This window comes from Marmota marmota, unplaced genomic scaffold, assembly GCF_001458135.2.
Source record: "Marmota marmota marmota unplaced genomic scaffold, marMar, whole genome shotgun sequence".
Taxonomy (NCBI): domain Eukaryota; kingdom Metazoa; phylum Chordata; class Mammalia; order Rodentia; family Sciuridae; genus Marmota; species Marmota marmota.
In genome coordinates this window covers 17,680,899-17,699,564 of record NW_025999842.1, presented here as the reverse complement: position 1 = coordinate 17,699,564, position 18,666 = coordinate 17,680,899, and the positions used below count along the sequence as shown (strand labels likewise).

Below are 18,666 nucleotides of genomic sequence, written 5' to 3'. Positions count from 1 at the left end.
TTAATCAGTAATGAGACTATCATGAGTATTGATAGAAAGTTTACTTTAAATGATGAATTTTTGTGAATGAAATAATTTTATTAAAGCAATTTGTTTATGTTTTACAGAATATATTCTAAATTCCATCAAAAAAGGATGGAAGAATTAACTGAAGTTGGTCTACAGAATTTTTTCAACCTTTTTCTACTGTTAGCAGCTGTTGCAGAGGTAGAAGATGTAGCAAGTCACGTTTTAGACCTCCTGAATTTCCTCAAGCCAACCTTTATAAAATCTCAGAGAGCCCTCATTTGGAAGGGTCAGATGGCATTTCTCTTACTGTATGCTCAGAAAAATCTGGACATTGGTGTTTTGGCTGAGAAATTTTCCTGTGACTTTCAAGAAAAGGCAAAGGAATTCTTGGTATCTAAGAATGATGAATTGATACAAAGACATAATCTCTGGACCCTTCTTTCCATATACATTGATGGTGTTCAAGAAGTATTTGAGACCAGCAATTGCTTATGTCCTTCCCATGAAAAACTGCTTAATGATGGATTTGATATGCTTCTACGAGCCTGTCGAGAATCTGAACTTAGGACAGTGTTGAGCTTTCTACAAGCTGTTCTGGCCAGAGTCAGGTATGTTTTTCTGCAGTGTTTTGATTTTTATATTAATTTCTCCTTCAACATACTTAGAAACCAAATATATAAGGAAGTATTTGTTCTACTGATATATTGGCAAAAATCATTAGTTTTCAAACTATTTTTTCCAATAGTAGTTCTTAAAAAGAAAGCTCTTATGCAAACAGGAGATGCAAAATTAAACTCAGAGCAGTTCTGATATAATTGCAGAGCATGCTCTTAGACCTCTTTCTTCCCCTACTCTTTCTTGGGAAAGAATATAATTACTGAGAGTTATGTTATCGATATTCTAAATAAGACCATGAGCTCAAATCTGAGGTGGCTTTTATTGAAACATTGAAGCAAATGTAATTCTGTGTCCATAAGGAGGTTTTGGCTCAACTGAACCATTGAAAAAAAAAAAAAGTAAGTTTCTATAAATTTTTGGTATAAAGTTACAGCTTCAACATCATCAAATTCTTCCTGCTGAATCCATTTGTTTTGAAATGAACATAAGTTTATTCTAACACCAATCATCTATACAAGACTTAGTATTTTCAGATCCACCTAAATTATGTTAAGACACTACCACTCGGTGTAGTCAGTCACTGCCACTGAAAATTTGTGTAGAAGTTGTATATAGAAATAGAATTTATTTGAAACCATGTCTGAAGTTAACAGACTGCTTCCCTCCTAATATCACATTACAAAAGTAACATCTGTTATCAGACATTTAGGAGCATAGGAATAAGAAAGGAAAGGAGCATGTGGGCCTGTAGAGAAGAAGCAGTCATGGAAACAGTGGCAGAATTTACCACTTTTCTACCTTTTCCATTGAAAGATAAGTTTATTTTAATCCTCCTCAACAATTGTTATTTTATTCTTACATGGTTTTTAAACAAAGATTTATATCTTACACTTTTAATTTAAATTTTAGTTAAGAATGCTGGGTAATCTTTTTTATTTTTGTTAAAATTATTTTTTACATTGTTAATGTAATATTTTTGTGGTAAAATGTTTTTTTTTAAAAAAAGTATAAAGTGATAAACTTTTTTCTCCCACCTTCATTTCTTCATTTTCTTGTTCAGTGGTTCTCAGTTGGGGATGAGTTTGTCCCTCAGAGGACATTTGACAATTTCTGGAGATATTTTTAGTTGTTACAAATAGGTGGGTACCACTGGTGTTTAGTGGGTAGAGGTCAGGAATGCTGCCAAAGAATTATCAGCAGGGCTGAGATTGAGAAATACTATTCTAGTTCTACCCTCACAGAAGTAAAATAATTTCTTAGAGAACCTTCCAGACATTTCCCCCTATTTATTTGTATGTTTAACATAAAACAGACAATCTTTTTTCAGAACAACTCCTTTTTTGGCTTAACATTCACACATTTCCTAGACAGCTTTTTATGTTAATTCCTGGAGACCTACTTAATTCTTCTTAATGAATGCTTATTGTTCCATTGTGTAGATGTGCTAAACTTTATTTAAGCAGTCCCCAGTAATAGGGATTTATATTATAATTTACCATTTTGTTTTGTTCTAACACATTTTAATTTAATATCTTTATATGCATCTCTGTGTATGTGTGGAAGTATGTGTAGGTTAATCCCAAGAAAGAATTGGTATGTATAAATTTTAAATGTGAATGGGTATTACCAAACTTCCTACAAAAAATATTGTATCAGTTTTTACTGTTTCTGATAATGTGTGAAATAGCTTCCATTTTCATTCTTTCATCATTGTGTGGAATGTCCTTAGCAAAAATACATTCTAAAATAAGAAAACAGAACTCTGTTAAAAATGTTAGTTGAAACTGTAATAGGAGAAAGAGACCTATTTTGAAGATTGTGGAGGCTTTAAAAATAGAAATATGAAGAAAGCAAAAGAAAAAAAAGATGATTTTTTTTCTCTATTTCATGTTTATTCATTGACTTTGGTTTGTTATAAAGCTTCTAACTAGAACTTTTCTTGGTAATTCTTCAAAAGTAGTAACTAGAAACACCAGAATAATTCTTATGTTTCTGAAAGAGTCACACTTTACAAATACTGTCTTCTTTCTTAATTAACACTTCCATTCCTATTTATAGATTTTTTTAAAAATTGAAGTTTGGAGACTTTGTAGCTTACCTAAAATAACAGTTAAATTTCAGAATTGGCTTTCAAACTCAAACCCATTATACAATTGTTGCTTTCTTATGTTGTCTTCTAATAGTTTGTAAGTAATTAAATCTACACTAATCCTATCTCTATACTTTTTTATAAATTGGAAGTAATTGCATGGGTGAAGTCTGCAAGCTATTTGCAGACCTGAAACTATTGCTACTATTCATATATTTTTGAGTGGTTTTACCTTTTGTTTTTGCTATTAAAAAAAGATAGTTGCTTATTGGGGGACTTTTGATTACTTTAATTTTTCGAATTTTGCAGATTCCTATTTAATGAATCAGTTGGAAAAAATGAATTGAGATATGCAGACAAGTTACATTTTATATATAGTAATTTGCCTTTGATTTATTAGCACCATTGCAACTATCTAAATTTCACTTAATGCAATACAGAATTTTTTACATTTATTATGAGTTTCTCAAGTGGATCTGGATTGTTTTGTGGGCTTGCTATCTTGAGCAGGGGATTATAGTGAGTACTACTGATCTTCTTATCTAGCCTATGAAAAAAGAGACAGATGTTTATAAATTGTTAACGTTTGATGCCTTGTATAAATGTGTAGTTGGTTTTGTTTTATACTGTTCATTGCTAAAAAAAGAATATCCAATCATTTACAACTTCTATTACCAAAATTATAAAACACAGAGAAGTACGAAGTCAGTGTGTAAATAAGAGGGTATAGCAACACACAAGTTTTAATGATAACATACTTTAGGCACTGTCATCCTTTATTTCTGAAGCTTGCATAGCAATTTGCACAGATTTTTAGTGAGATTGATCACAGTATATAATAAGAGGAACTATGACTTAGTTTCTTTGTCTCCCAACAGCTTTTACCACTTCTAAGGCAGATATGACCAAAACTGACTAGAGTTTTGTTTGGGGTCTTTTGGGGAAAGACCCAGAAATCATGCAGAATTGTTTACCTTAAAAAGAAAGAAGGAGGGAAACCCTTGTTGGGTCCCCTCTCGTCCTGTGGGAGCACCCTTGAATAAATCCTACTCTTACACCTCAAAAAAATTAATAAACAATATAAAAGAAAGAAAGAAGGGAGGAGAGGAAACATAAGAAAAAGTTATTTAGGTATTTGATTTCAGAGGTATGTTCCTAATTTCTTAATCCAAAATCTAGAACTTCATTGAAGATCTTTTCAGAGTCATCTTTTAAGTGTGCTGTATACTCTTAATACTAGGATAAAGATAAAAAACATTTTGAATAGTTAAAAATTAAAGCATGTGGTCTTTTTTTTTTCTTTAAAGTTGAGAACTGAGCTAAATTCTTTGAATTTTGGTTTAGGTAGGGAAGATAGATTACATAGATTGATGATATTTATTCCTGGCTGCATCCCTGCCAAGGAAAAGAATGAAATACTTTACCTTAACAATCTCTTCTGTTTTCAAAATCAGGTGGGAATAAGGTACCAGACCTTGCATAAATGTGTGTGCAGGGTGTGTGCGTGTGTGTGTGTGTGTGTGTGTGTTGAACTGGGCAATAGTTTTATAACTGTATGACAGAGAAATTATAGGTGGGAAGGAACTAAGATCACTGATTAAAGAGGAGAAGCAGCTCCCTCTAGGCTGTTAAGAAATAATAACTTCATATGCCACTTTCTGCTAACTGGAGCTGATGGCTCACCAGAGCATTCTTTATTGCTGATTAAGTAGCATTATGAAAATACTGACTTGGTTATGTTAACTAAATGCCTCTGTGTTTAAAACTTCGAATGTCAAATAGTTTTAGCAGTCATCTTTAACATTTCACATTACCTTTCTGGAACACCTTTCTAGTTCTCACTTGCTGTTATTTGAGGTTAATATAAAAATGGAAGTCTTTCATTGTGGAGGTTGGTTTAGCCAAAAGCTTTTCTTTAATTATATCCATTCATGCTGCTATAGTTAAGGGTCTGTCAGCATTTCCATTATAAACCTCTATTTTCAGGGTTTTATAACATAGCTATGAAAATTAGCTCTGGGCAAAAACTTGACATACAAGGCCTCATGAGATCCTCCCTCCCCCCATTTCCCTTTTTCATTTTTACCGATGTAAGGGTGAGTGATTTTAAAATGCCTTTTGGCATCTGCAAATATCATTTGGAGTTTGAAAAGAAACAATAAATTTTCAGGCTTTGTACCTGTTTGTTCTAACACTTAAGGGAGGTTGTGGACTTATGAATTTAAGCCAAATGGTTATTGATCAACTGACATCCTATTTTGTATTAAACAAGAGCCTATTTTCAAAGAAGTCTAAATGCAGTTGAGAACTAGCCTAAAAGGCTAGATGTTGAGACTAAGGCATAGTTCAGAGAGGATGACTACTTTTTTTTTTAGAGATGCTGTATATTGAAGTACAATTCCTTCAATAAGACTAAGCCTCTTTTCCCAGACTTCAAAATGCATATTTTAAATCCCTTTTTTTTTTCTTTTCCTGTGAAGTTAGAGGATCACCTATTTGTTATGTATCTGTTTCCGTATTTGAGAGGTCTGTGCATGCATGGACACATGCATAAAATGTCTGTTTATTATTCCCTTCAAATATTCTCTATGCTCAATAGCTTTATTGGCATAGTAGCATCTATTCTAAACAAAGATTTTTCTTTTCTCCTTCCGTTAGTGGAAGAATTGGGGACTGACTAGACAGGAAAGGAGGTAGTACAAGAACAACTATTCTCTGAAGGATCTGCTATATGTCAAGTAATTTACATGATATTTAAGGAAAAATATATGGATCATCTTTACAGCATGCAAGTTTTTTTCTTCCTTTTGTTATTGAGTGTTAGTATGAATGGGTTATTTTTAAAATAATCAAATGTATTGGGCTGAGGTTGTGGCTCAGTGGTGGACCGCTTGCCTAGCACATGCAGGGCCCTGGGTTTGATCCTCACCGTCACATAAAATAAAATAAAGGTATTGGGTCCAACTACAACTAAAAAATAAATATTTTTTAAAAATGTATTATTTCCATGGTGTGCTTGGTATATCCCAATTTACCCAAAATTTGTGTGCTATTTCATCATATAAAAGTCAATACAAGCTGGGTGTGATGGTGCACACCTGTAATCCTAGCAACTTGGGAGGCTGAGATAGGAGGATCACAAAGCAAGACTGGCCTCAATAACTTAGCAAGACCTTGTCTCAATAATTAAAATACAAAGGACTGGGAATGTTCCTAGAAGTAGCAGACTCCTGGGTTTACTCCCCGGTGCCACCAAGAAAAAAAAAGCCAAAGTAAATTTGGAGGCAGTAGTCTAATAATTTAGGGGAGGCACATGAGTAAATTCCATGGAAAACTGTGTCACCAGTTTTTATTTCAAAAACAAGGTAGAGATATGTTGCATACTAAGAATAATCCATGCAAGCTTTGGTTGCATCAGAGAAAACATAGGTATCTCTCTAGGAGAATACAGTATTAATCTTTTTATTTCAGGAATGAATAAAATATAGTTTTTTACATTATTAAGTATTTCATGTGTTTTTCAACTATTTACATGTATAAATATTTACATCTATAAATAGTATTTTGACCTTAGTTATTCTTCACCAGGCAATAATTTTGAGTAGTGTGTTTCATTCACATGCTTTATAAATTCATGCAGTAAGATAAACTACTTACTATTTAGCTGGGTAGTGTTTGTTTCTTTTTCTTTTTTTGTATTTTGTAAAATAGATTGTCGTCTTAATTTTTCATCTGTGGGAATTAATATTTGAGTCATTTATTTAGTCTCTAGGTCTGCTACCTAGATATGAGTTCTTCCTGCATCACTTAAAGTGAATTGTTTAAAATATTGTAAGAAAAAATTTACTGTGTCTAAATCTTTACTGGTTAAGTGATAATAATAGTGCCTACTTCACTGGGCTATTTTTAAGGATTAAATGTGATAATAAATTCAAAGTGGTTAGTAAGTATTTGATAAATGTTAGTTAATGCTACCATTATCCTTACTATTATTTTCAAAATAACCTATCATATAATAATTGTTTTTAATACACTTATGTCTGACACTTTCAATGGATTTGTGTGTCAGTTCTCAAATGGTTCTTTACCTACTCCTAGTGTAATACCTCTATCACAATGTCATTATATGTATATTTTTTATTATATATATAAATATATAAATGTGTAACGAGTCAGACTTTTTAAAGAACGAAGTCAGAATTGCAGGGAACATGAGCATTGCCTCATTATAATGGACCTGTTGGAAATTGTGATTCGCTGTTGCTAAGAGCTGCTGTAGAAAAAGAAGAAATTTTAAAGTTAGGCAAATACGTGTCTATCAGTCTGTCCTCTCTCTATATGGTATTTCTTTTTTTTTTTTTTAATGTCTTCTTTGGGAGAACCATTTCATCATTCTTTTTTAAAGTCTCACAGCTGTCATTACCTCTGTTTCATAGAACATTAATAAAGCTTTCCTCCATCTCTTTGCCTCCAGTGCCTTCCCTTTTCAAACCATCTCATTTTCTTCAGCAGCTTTACTGAGATATAGTTTATATATCTTGACATTTTATTTACTACATTTTACTTACTAGCCTCATTAAGATATAATCCACTTAACTTATAATTCATTGGTTTTTAGTATATTCAGAGTTGTAAAAGCATAACAATTTTAAAACATTTTATCATCCCCAAGGTAAACCCTATACCCATTAGCAATCACTTCCCATTTTTTCATACCCAAAATCACATCCTTTACAACCACTAGTCTACTTCCTATTTCTTCAGATTTACATATTCTGGAACTTCCATTTAAATAGAATCATACAATATGTCATATTTTGTGACTTAACCCTTTCACCTAAATAGTATTTTCCAGATTCCTCTAAGTTTATAGCATGTACCTGTACTCCATTCTTTTCACTGCTAAATAATACTCCATTGTATTGATATGCCACATTTTGTGTATCTATTCATCAGTTACTAGACATATGGGTTTCCACTTTTTTATTTTATAACTTTTTTTTTTGGTAGTTGTAGATGGACAGAATGCCTTTATTTTTATTTGTTTATTTGTATGTGATGCTGAGGATCCAATCCAGTGCCTCACGGATGCTAGGCAAGTGCTCTGTCACTTAGCTACAGCCCCAACCCTAGGTTTCCACTTTTTGACTATAGTAATATTACTGTGAATATGCCTGTACGTGTTCTTGTGTGCACAGTTTTACTTTTCATGGTTTTACATTTGGGAGTGAAATTGCTGGGTCATATTTTTTGAGGCAATGCGAGGTTGTTTCTATGAGGCTGGACCATTTTACATATTCACCTGTAGTATGTGAAAGTTATAGTCTCTCCACATCCTTGTTGCTAAGTGTATTTTTGATTGTAATAATCCTGTTGGGTATGAGGTGGTATCTTTTTGTGATTTTGATGTTCAGTTCTTTGGTAGCTAATGATGTTTCTTTAGAGAAATATCTATTCAGATCTTTTGCCCATTTTTATGTTGGCTTATTTGTCTTTTTTTTTTTTAATAACTGAAAGAGGTTTTTTTTTATGTATTCTAGATACAAGTCCCACTATATATATATGATTGATAAATATTTTCTTCTGTTTTTTTGGATTCACTTTCTTGCTGTTGCCTTTTGTAGCACAAAATTTTAAATTTTTGATGAAGCCCTGTTTATCTGTTTTTTCTTTAGTTGCATGTGCTCATTTCATATTTTCTTGACTAATTTATCTTCTTGGAGAACATGTCTGAATATATCATTCTATACATATTTTTTATTATGATATTCAAAGCCATCCACACTCTGGCCTTACCTACACCTGCAACTTTTTCTTGTGATTTCCTTTTACGTTAGTTTTAGTTCAAATAGAACTACGATTTTTTGAGAAATCTCCTAAGTCTTTCTTACCTTTGCTTTTATTTTCCTGTCAAAACTAGTTGAGGATTAAGGCCAAACTATAGCTAGCACAACAGAGCTGGACTTGAGGATTGAATAAGCTGACATCAGGCGAAACACTACTTAGGAAAGAGATCAATCCAAGGAGGAAAGTAACTGTTAAAATCAAAAGTTAGAAATAGTGCTAGTCACAGTAGGCAGAGAAGTGAGGTGGCAAAGATTGGGGAAATAAGAAACCTATTTAGCAGGATTTGAGGAACCAGAAAGGTGATTTCAGAAGTTGGTAATAAGTAGAAGAGAAGTGAAGATAGAATCTAAAAACATGGTATGCCTGTCGGGTGAGGAGGGGTGGTTCTACACTTGATCTTAGCCAAAAGGCTGAGAAGTGATAGAGCCAGGATTCTAGGCACTAGACTTATTTGTGCAGCAACTTGTACTTTTTGCCTCTACTTCTTAAACTCGTAGATGTGCCCCATAGTTTCTACTGTGCAGAAGAGCTAGATGCAGTGGCATCTGCCTGTAATCCCAGTGGCTCCAGAGGCTGAAGCAGGAGGATGGCAAGTTCAAAGCCAGCTTCAGCAAAAGTGAGGCACTAAGCAACTCAGTGAGACCCTGTCTCTAAATAAAATATAAAATAGGGCTGGGGATATGGCTTAGTGGTTGAGTGCTCGGGAGTTCAATCCGCAGTACCCCCCCCCCTAAAACAATNGTGTATAAGAGACAGCTTACTAATAGTGCAATCTTAGGAAATTAAACTTTTCTAAGTTTCAGCTGTACCTTTGTAAAATAACTACCTCATAGCATTTCTGAAAACATCTACTTCAATTTCTGTAATCCAATAGGGCAGTCACTAGCTATGTGAGACCATTTAAATTCATGTATATAGACAAAATTTCCATTTCATTACACTAGTATTAATATCATATCCCCAGTAGCTACACTTAGTTAGTAGCTACTGTAGTGGAGAGCAGAAAAATTTTTGAACAGCACTGAGATGCTGTACATATCCCACATATGGACCATAATAAAGTTTTAATAGATTCTATACATAGTGTGTTTTTTATCTTTTTTACTTTTATGAGAACAATATTATCTTTCATTCCAAGCTTCTATGAAATGTGTGCTTGTCCATATGTCTCCAATCTTAAAGAATCTCAATTTCCTTAGTACTTTTAACTCTGTAATGTTCTTTATTGCTTTCTACTTTGGGTTGTAATTATTTTCTGCAGAAAATATTCCTGCAAAAAAATAAATTCAACTAATATTTTTCAGTGCTTACTAGCATAGGAGGCATTATTATAGACACTTGAGATACATCAGTGATTCAATCAAATTGAGTCTATATGATGTGCACTCATGTAGTTATTACATGAAAGACTAAGAAAATAGAAAGGAGAAACCTAGATGTTTATTCTAACCATCACATTTTTTAACATTGCATATTTTACTGTTTTAGTCATCAATATTACTTAATAATGATTCATACTTATTCCTAAATTTAACCTGCTTATAGAAACATTCTATCAGTATCCGCATCATAGTAGACAACTGTATCTATAGTCAGGTTATAGACTTAATGCTTAATCTAAATTTCATCTCTCTGCTTATTGCCTCCTGAGCATCTGTGAGCAGAAGAGACCTCTAGATACTAGGAGATCCATTCTTGCCAATTAATTGAAAGGTATTTGTTTTTATTGAAAAAGCAAAACTCAGTGTATCTACTTTTGTTCAACTTTTTGTGACCATTTTAATTTTATTTCTCCAATCCAGTAGTTAGCATCAGACTATTCTGCTGAAATATGGAAACAGATGCAATATGTAGGCCTTTGAGCTTTTACCTTGCTTTTGGAAGATTGGAGAACCACTCCATTGAGGCTGGCCCACAGAAACCTTCTGCAGGTTCTAAAAGTAGAGATTGTTTATATTGGTGTTAAATGGAAAGCAAAGTATTTGGAAGAGGGAACTGAAGAATCAAAGTAAAGGAAATAATAAAAAAAAAAAAATTAAGAATATTTCCCAGAACTGAAGTTTCTGCATTGAAAGGGCCTATTGAGTGACTCAATCATAATGTAAGAAAATAGACTCACAGCAGGGACCCATATATGAAATTCAGAATACTGAGTACAAAGAAAAGATCCAGTGGTCCATGGATTTTCCCCACCCTTTTCAGTTTTTTTTTTTTTGTATTTGCTGTGCCCCTATCATATACTGTCCAGTTATAAACTAGCTCATGTTTAATATCAAACCCTAATTCCCAACAATTATAAAAATTTTATAGTGGGTGAATGGTTTTTATGTTAGATTCCTTTTTTCAAGATTACTCCTACTTTCAAGAAGTTGATGAATGGACATTTATAGGTTTTTTTGATTCTTAGTTACTAAATTTTCAAGTTACTAAAAATTTCGATTTTTCTGTGATGAAATCTAGGAAAACCTACCTTTCATGATTACACAGGAAAAAGAGGGAAGGAAGGGTAGAGAAAGAACACTGTGAAACAAATTGGGATGAAGAACATTGGATAAAAGGACAGGAACAAAAGAAATATACTTTGTAGAGAAAATACTTCATTCTTTTGAAAGTAGCTCAGCTCAGTTGTTTAGGGAATAAGTGCCATGATTATTTTCTATACCAAGCACTGGAATATTTCTCTTTAGCAAATGGTAACAAATCAAAAGATGTTGGGGTGAGGTGAAAGCTACTTTCCCCAATTTATTTATGCTGCTGTGGTTCCTTGTCTGAACCCTATGGTTCACTACAGGTTTTAGACCACCCAGATCTTTGAAGCTATAGATAAGATTCAGAAGTGAACTTGTAGGAAGGCCTCACTACTGTGCTCTTTCATGGCACCACACAGTGCTGTCTCTTAAACCAAAGACATGTTGCCATAATAAATATACTGAAAGCTGATAAATCTCTTCCGTGACAGGTATACTAAGGTTAACTCTTCTCCAACTATAAAATAGGTAAAAACACCTGAGATTGTGACTTAAGTAAGTAGACCAGACCTAAAGAAATTCAATGAGATAAACTGGCCATGTGGCTTGAGTTACATAAGAGAAATATTCAGGAAAAGCAAATAAAATTTAAGCATTTATGTCCAATAAATGTAGTACAGTGACCTTGCGGATATGTTTTGTTTTAATGATGTGACATGTCAGTGGGGAAGGAAATCAGTCTCTTAATTATTCCCATAATTAGTTATTTTTGATTAATAAAACCTCAGAATGCACTATAGTCAATTTATTATAGTTTTAAAATATCCTGAGCTATCCACACCATCTTCTGGTATTACCCCAAAGCTAATTTCTTCAACATGTGCTTTGTAGAAAACATCAGAGTACACTTTTGTTTTATGATACAAATTTACTTTTGCCACCATATTGTCTATAAAGAACAACCATACCTTTCCCTATCTGCCTTGTGCAGAAAGGTAATTGTTCTTTTTCAAATTTTATTTACTATATTTTAACAAAATTGAGAACAAACAAGGAGTGAAATGAGCATCAGAAACTCTTAATTTCAATTGTTTCTTCTTTACCTTACAAGATATATATTTTTCTCTCTTTAGGATATCTCTTGTCAGATTTAAGGCTTATTTAAAATGAAAAGAAAGCTGGAGCAATTTTCTTTATTCCATTTCAGTCTCCTAAGGCCTATTTCCCCCTGGTGAGCTCATAGCAACAGGGGGGTTTAAGGGAATTCAGCTTTCTGCAAATTAATGTCTCACATCATGAAAATTCAGGACTTTTTTTTTTTTTTTATCTTGAAAAGTAATACAGTGAGTGCGAGTATTATTTCTTGCCAGCGGGTGGAAGATGAATGATTTTGTCACAGTTTTACTGCTTGATGAGCAGTGTCCTGAGGGTCAGGCTTAAGTCTGTGTCACTATGCTGCTCATTACTCTTGAGCTAAATAAGGGCTGATTGGATCTAAATTGCCTAGCACATGGGCCACAGATGAGCTCAGTGAGCAGGGGATGACCTGCTATTCAGTCTGGGAGTAACCCCGGTGTGCAAATGCAGCATTAGAACACCGTGGGAGAATGAGAGGCTACCGGCTGCTGCCAGCGAAAGAAATCGAAATGTAAAAACTCTTTGATGCTGTGATGTTAGAATTTGAAATGTAGGAAGTGACAGGTTGATGGTACTTATCAGCTTTGGCTGGATTAGAGAACAGTGTCATCTTGCTTATATAATGACAGAAGAATGAAGCCAGCAGCTAACTACTGTGCAAAGTAGAGCCACTGCTGTTGCCGCAGCCAGTCATTGCTGCCTCCTACTGGCAGTTTTCCTGGAAACCAGTAAAATAGAATGAAGAAAAGAGCCTCCTCTCTTGGTTTCCAAGAATATGAGGCGCTTTGGTGGTGCAAAGCTGCTGGTGGAGGAATGCAAAAGCTGGGGTGAGGGGGCACCTTTTGAGCATACTTAATAGAAAACTAGTAAATTGATTGTTCCAGAATTTTCTGGAGAAACAAGGGTTAATCCATTTATAAAGTGAAACTACCCAGGGCAAGAAACCCCTATACACCCTTCATGGAATATTGTCCTTTCAGGGGCCTCAGGTGGGTGGGTTCTCTCAATTATGTATTTTTATCAATAACAGCACTTTACTAACAGCTAATCTTCAAAATCTAACAATAGACTACCAACCATAGTGTCAGCACAGTTTGAAATGTACCTGATATACAAAGTAAAAAAGAAGTCCCTGATTATATAGTTTATGCTGCATAAATCTCTCTCTTAGGGAGGAGGTTGGATGGAAGACAGATGTTTCTACAAATCAAATGGTTTGAAAAAAACAAAAATCAGCAAAATCCTACAATGTAAGATCTCTATTTCATTTTGTTCCTAAAACTTTAATATCATTTTTAATAATATTAGACTCCTTATATATTTCTGATATTAAATGTAGATGAGTTTTTAAAAAGTTACTTATACCAAGAGAACTACTCTCGATATTTTTAAGTTGTATCCTTTCATACCTTTCCTACTCATATACATTTTTTTCACCCAAAATGAGATTAAATGTTCTTTGGAAGTTTTTTCCCATTTATTATTAACAGCTTTCCATATCAAATAACATTTACATTATTTTTGTTGTCTTCATAATATTCCATTATATGGGTGTACCGTGGTTTACTTGACCATTTCTTATTCGTGAAAACTTAATGCTTTGTTCAGTGTTCACCATTAGATGGGAAACTGTTGTGGATGTGCTTCTGTCTTGGCAGGCTCTCAGGTCTTATGTAACTGCTACACAAATCCAAGAGTGACAGGCATAATACTGTAAAGGAGGCTTTGATTTTCATAGACTTGGTTGGTTATATGTGAAAAGCATTTGTTTGAATAATTTGACTTAAAATATAAAAACTTAGCTATAATTCTAAAAAATCATATAGGAGTTCAATTATATTCAAGGTTTAAGCATACATGCTTACATAAATAACTATACACATCCTATGAAAGAAAATTTTTACCTAGTAGAAAAATCTTAGACTAGAAAAAAAATTTTTCCCCATGTATTTTATAACAAAATGTAATTTGATCCATTAAAATAATGAAGAAAAAAGAAGCTATGGAGTTTATGGTTAAAAAAAAGAAAGATTTATAAATTAACTTTCATTTCTCAAAATTAATCTTTTTCTGCACTTTCCAGTAAAGGTGTCTTTCAGCCTTTTTTTTTTTTTTTTTTTGCAAAAAATTGTAAATAATGTAGAATTGTATTTTAGAAAATGAAAGTCATTCTGCTTCTAAACCTCTGTCCCACAAAGGGATCCACTATTAGTACTTTGGAAAATATTCTTCTAAACTGCTGTTATTTCTTCTTTTATCCCACTGACTTTTTTACCATCTCTTACTTTGAAGGAGAGAAGAGAAATAAAATTAGAATTATACTATGGACATTTCAACAACTTTATTCTTTTTCCTAAAAAAAGATATCAGAAACATATATACACATACATTGTTTAAGGCTACATGTCATATTTTATTGTATCACCTTTCACTTTCTTAACCCAGTGAACATTTAGGAGTTATACATTATTTTTTTTTTTATATAAAGTTGGTTTTTTTTTTAATAATTGTAATATTTATTTTTTAGTTTTCGGTGGACACAACATTTTTATTTGTATGTGGTGCTGAGGATCGAACCCGGGCCGCACGCATGCCATGCGAGCGCGCTACCGCTTGAGCCACATCCCCAGCCCAGTTATACATTATTTTTAACTCAGGTTCTGGTACCTGTCTGATTTTTCAAGATCCTAGTAGCCTGAAAATTTGGATTTAGCTTATTTAACAGGGTTTTAGCTACAGTTCAAGTTTGTGAGTTATTAATATACCCAGTGTCAATGCCAGTGAACTATGTTTTCACTACAGTTAATTATTGCTTGAATATACATAATAATTTCTTGTTTATAGTGGAAAATAGCATAGCTTTATTTTTCAGAAAGTTGCAAATATGAGTTTGAATTCTATCTCTGAGACTTTTTAATGTCTTCAGCAAGTTATATAACTTCTTTCAACCTCAGTTTTCCTAATCTGTAAAGAGTTTATACCTACCTATTGAAGAGCTGGTTTGAAGAATAAAAGAGATACTACCTGGGACCAAGGATATGTCTCAGTGGTAGAGTGCTTGCCTAGCTTATCGTGCATAAGACCTAACCCTAGGTTAGATCCCCAACAAACAAAAAGGGACAGACAAATAATACCTGTCAAGGGTTTAACAGAGTACCAAATGATCTTTACTTGTTTTTATCATTGCTGTTTGTCCATTGATTTCAGAGAAGTGAAATGAAAGCATGCATATATTAAGTAAATTTAAGAGTTTCCCACTCTAAATTAAGATTTTTTTGTGCTCCATTTTGAATCACTTCTGTGATATTCCTTGAATAGAATACCATTTATGCTTTAAGTAAATGCACAAGTTACTCTACCTTATTGGTCACATCTCTTTGTTTATATTTCTTAGGATGTAAGAGAGAGTTTTGCTGTATTAATTTTATGCTTTGGTATGAAAAACAGAAATGACTGTACCAGCTATGGCAGACTTTCTATTGTTGTTGGAGAAAATAGAGATGCATAAAATCAAATTGCTGGTCTTGGATGCCCCACAGCATAGTGAGGCAGACATATAAACAAATAAATGAAAGAATAATAAACAAATGTTAAATAGACCATTCTTGAAACTCCTCTACCTCACAGAATTTTCTGAGTTACTCCATACAAATAATATGTGACAGTAAGTCAGGCTTACTATATTGTATAGTTGATTGGTGGCACATATTATAAGGAAAATATTACAAGTCTATAGAAGCATGTGCTTATGTAGATTGCAGCTCAGAAAGTTTTTTAAATTATTTTTGACATCTTTCATACATTCCACTAATGATAAAAAATAATTAACTTAGCTACTTGTCCATATATGGAAAATCTTTAGTGAATTATTATTATAGCACTTTGTTGTTGATGTACTTTTGAACATTTCTCTTGACATCTGTTTGTTTTTCTATTCCCATTCTCTAACACCTTAATGTTATTTTTTTTTCACTTTTTAAAAAATGTAAATTCTTATCATTTAAGGGCAGTATACTTGGATATTTCAATTTGAAAAAACAATTCAAAATCAATATAGCATTCTTTTATGCTTTAAAAAAAGTTTACATAAACATCACTGGACCAGAAATATTATGTACATTGAGCAACTTGCTTTCTTATTTTCACTTTATGCTTTTGAGATATATTATTAGAGGAAGTGTGCATCAGGGAAGTGAAGGACTAAAGTCAAGATCAAGAAATATTTTGAGTTCAGGAAATGGAGCGTCTAGCACAGAAAAATGTAGGTACAGGAAGACAATTCCAGATTGAAAAATAGTGACAGCATTCTGGGAGAGATTGCTCTGGAAAAAGTAAGAAAGTTAAAAAAAAAAAAAATTTCTTTCAGAGGAGAGTAAAGCAATTTCATTATGTAATGCTTTTTATAACCTAGAAGAATTATTTTTCTGATGATCTCCAAGTAACGTATCTTGTGTTTTAATATTAATTTGCCATAGCATATATATTTATTATATCAACTTTATGTACATCATATGTGTTTGAAATATAGTGATTCTATTTAAAATTTGTATTTTATATATACAGCCACCACATCCGGCTGTATTTTTTAAAAATTATTTTTGTAGTTGTAGATGGACAGAAGGCCTTTTTTTTTAATATTTATTTTTTAGTAGCAGTTGGACACTTACCTTTATTTTATTTATTTTTTATGTGGTGCTGAGGATCAAACCCAGGTCCTTGATCGTGCCAGCAAGTGCTCTACCGCTGAGCCACAACCCCAGCCCAGAATGCCTTTATTTTATTTGTTAATTTTTATGTGGTGTTGAGGATCGAACCCAGTGCCTCACGCTTGCTAGGCAAGCGCTTTGCCACTGAGTACAGCCCCAGCTCATGTATTTTGTATTTTTTGATGTATAAAAGCTTGAAAGGTTTTATGTATATAAATGTTACACTCTCGGGCTGGGGATGTGGTTCTCCTGGCATGCGTGGGGCGCTGGGTTCAATCCTCAGCACCACATAAAAATAAAATAAAGATGTTGTGTCCACCGAAACTAAAAAATAAATATTAAAAATTCTCTCTCTCTCTCTCTCTCTCTCTCTCTCATAAATAAATAAATGAATGAATGAATGTTATACTCTCAAAAATTATGCTCGTACACATATAGCAGTTAATAGTTCTTGCCTTTTGATTTCCTAAGAGGAATTCCAGTGTAAGTTAGCATATTGCTTACATAATCAGTGTGTCTTGGAACTGTTAGTAAGTGTTCTGATGTACATGAAAATATGTACTACTCTCATAGAATTTGTGGAGTAATAAAAGCATTGATTTAATTCCTCCAAATATTGGTATCTCCATCATCTTTCTTTTCAAATTCTGAAATAGTTGTACCATTAGTTCAATTTAATATATAGAATTTTTTATATTCCAAAGATCACTTGTGCAAAATAGTAGGCAGTCTCCAAAACCTAAAAAATTTCATATATTGGGTCAAGCTAATGGTCCAGCCATTCCAGAAATATCTTACAGTGGAAATTTTGTTTTGGGCTATAACCATATTTCTGTTTTCTCAGACAGCAAGTTTATTTTGCCTCATTTAGAGATTGAACAAGATTTTATCTTTTCATTATTTCCATATGGACTCAAGGAATTATGTCTGTGTTTTGATTTGATTTCTGAAATTTCTCATCTGGAATGGTACAGGCAGACAACATGAACGTCTGTTTAAAGATTTAAAGTCATTGGATTTTATTATGGGTATGTTTATTCCCATTGGAATTAATGTTTGGAACAAAAGGAGTCAGATTAAATTTTTGTATGCATCCTCTCTCTTACCCTTTTTTATATAACATTTAGTTTAGAATCATTGAAGTTAGATAGTTCTTCATTTCTTCTGATATTTTTTTCAGGTTTTTTTTTTTTTTTTTTGGTAACAACATAAAGATTCAAAGTGAAGGAGATAGATTACATTGCTACTGGTTCATATTCCTCTGTGGTCCTGTATATTATTAAATACTTTCTTTACCTGCTTGAGTATTCGATAATATAGTATTTACATTTATTTTAGGATAGAGACCACCGGTTCAAGGATAAATCACATTTATATAAAGAAGCAAATTGAAGTGATGTGAAGTGATAGAAAGATCCTTTTGTACCTAATTCAGCCCTAACTGCGTGGGACCTCAGGCCAGTTTTCATATCTCAGTTCTTTTATCTAAAGGATAAATGATTGGATTGGGTTACTTTAGTGTTTCTAATTGTATTAATTATATATTGAGTGCTTTAATATTTAAGTAAATTTTCTTTTTATTAAATTTGATACATAAAATGGAAATGTGATTTATACTGCCAGCATGGTGAAACTGAATTTTCCTCAGATGGACTTAGTTTGTCTTCTAGTTAGGTAGAGCTCTTTTTCCCATTTTATATAGCATGAACAAAACAAAAATACAAAATAGAATGGCATGTAGGAAATACCTTCTTTTAAGCAGAAATCAACATTTTATTTGATTTATGTCTTC

At 32.9% G+C, this 18,666-nt stretch overlaps 1 protein-coding gene across 6 annotated transcripts in view; it reads left to right on the top strand.

Annotated features, from left to right (window-relative positions):
• Mms22l (MMS22 like, DNA repair protein) overlaps positions 1 to 18,666 on the top strand; it is a 113,080-nt gene that overhangs the window by 39,563 nt on the left and 54,851 nt on the right. For all 6 annotated transcript variants that reach the window (XM_048811826.1, XM_048811747.1, XM_015499477.2 and 3 more), the window contains one exon: positions 108 to 617. In XM_048811826.1, the coding sequence (XP_048667783.1) occupies positions 108 to 617 (510 nt within the window). The remainder of the gene's footprint in view (positions 1 to 107; positions 618 to 18,666) is intronic.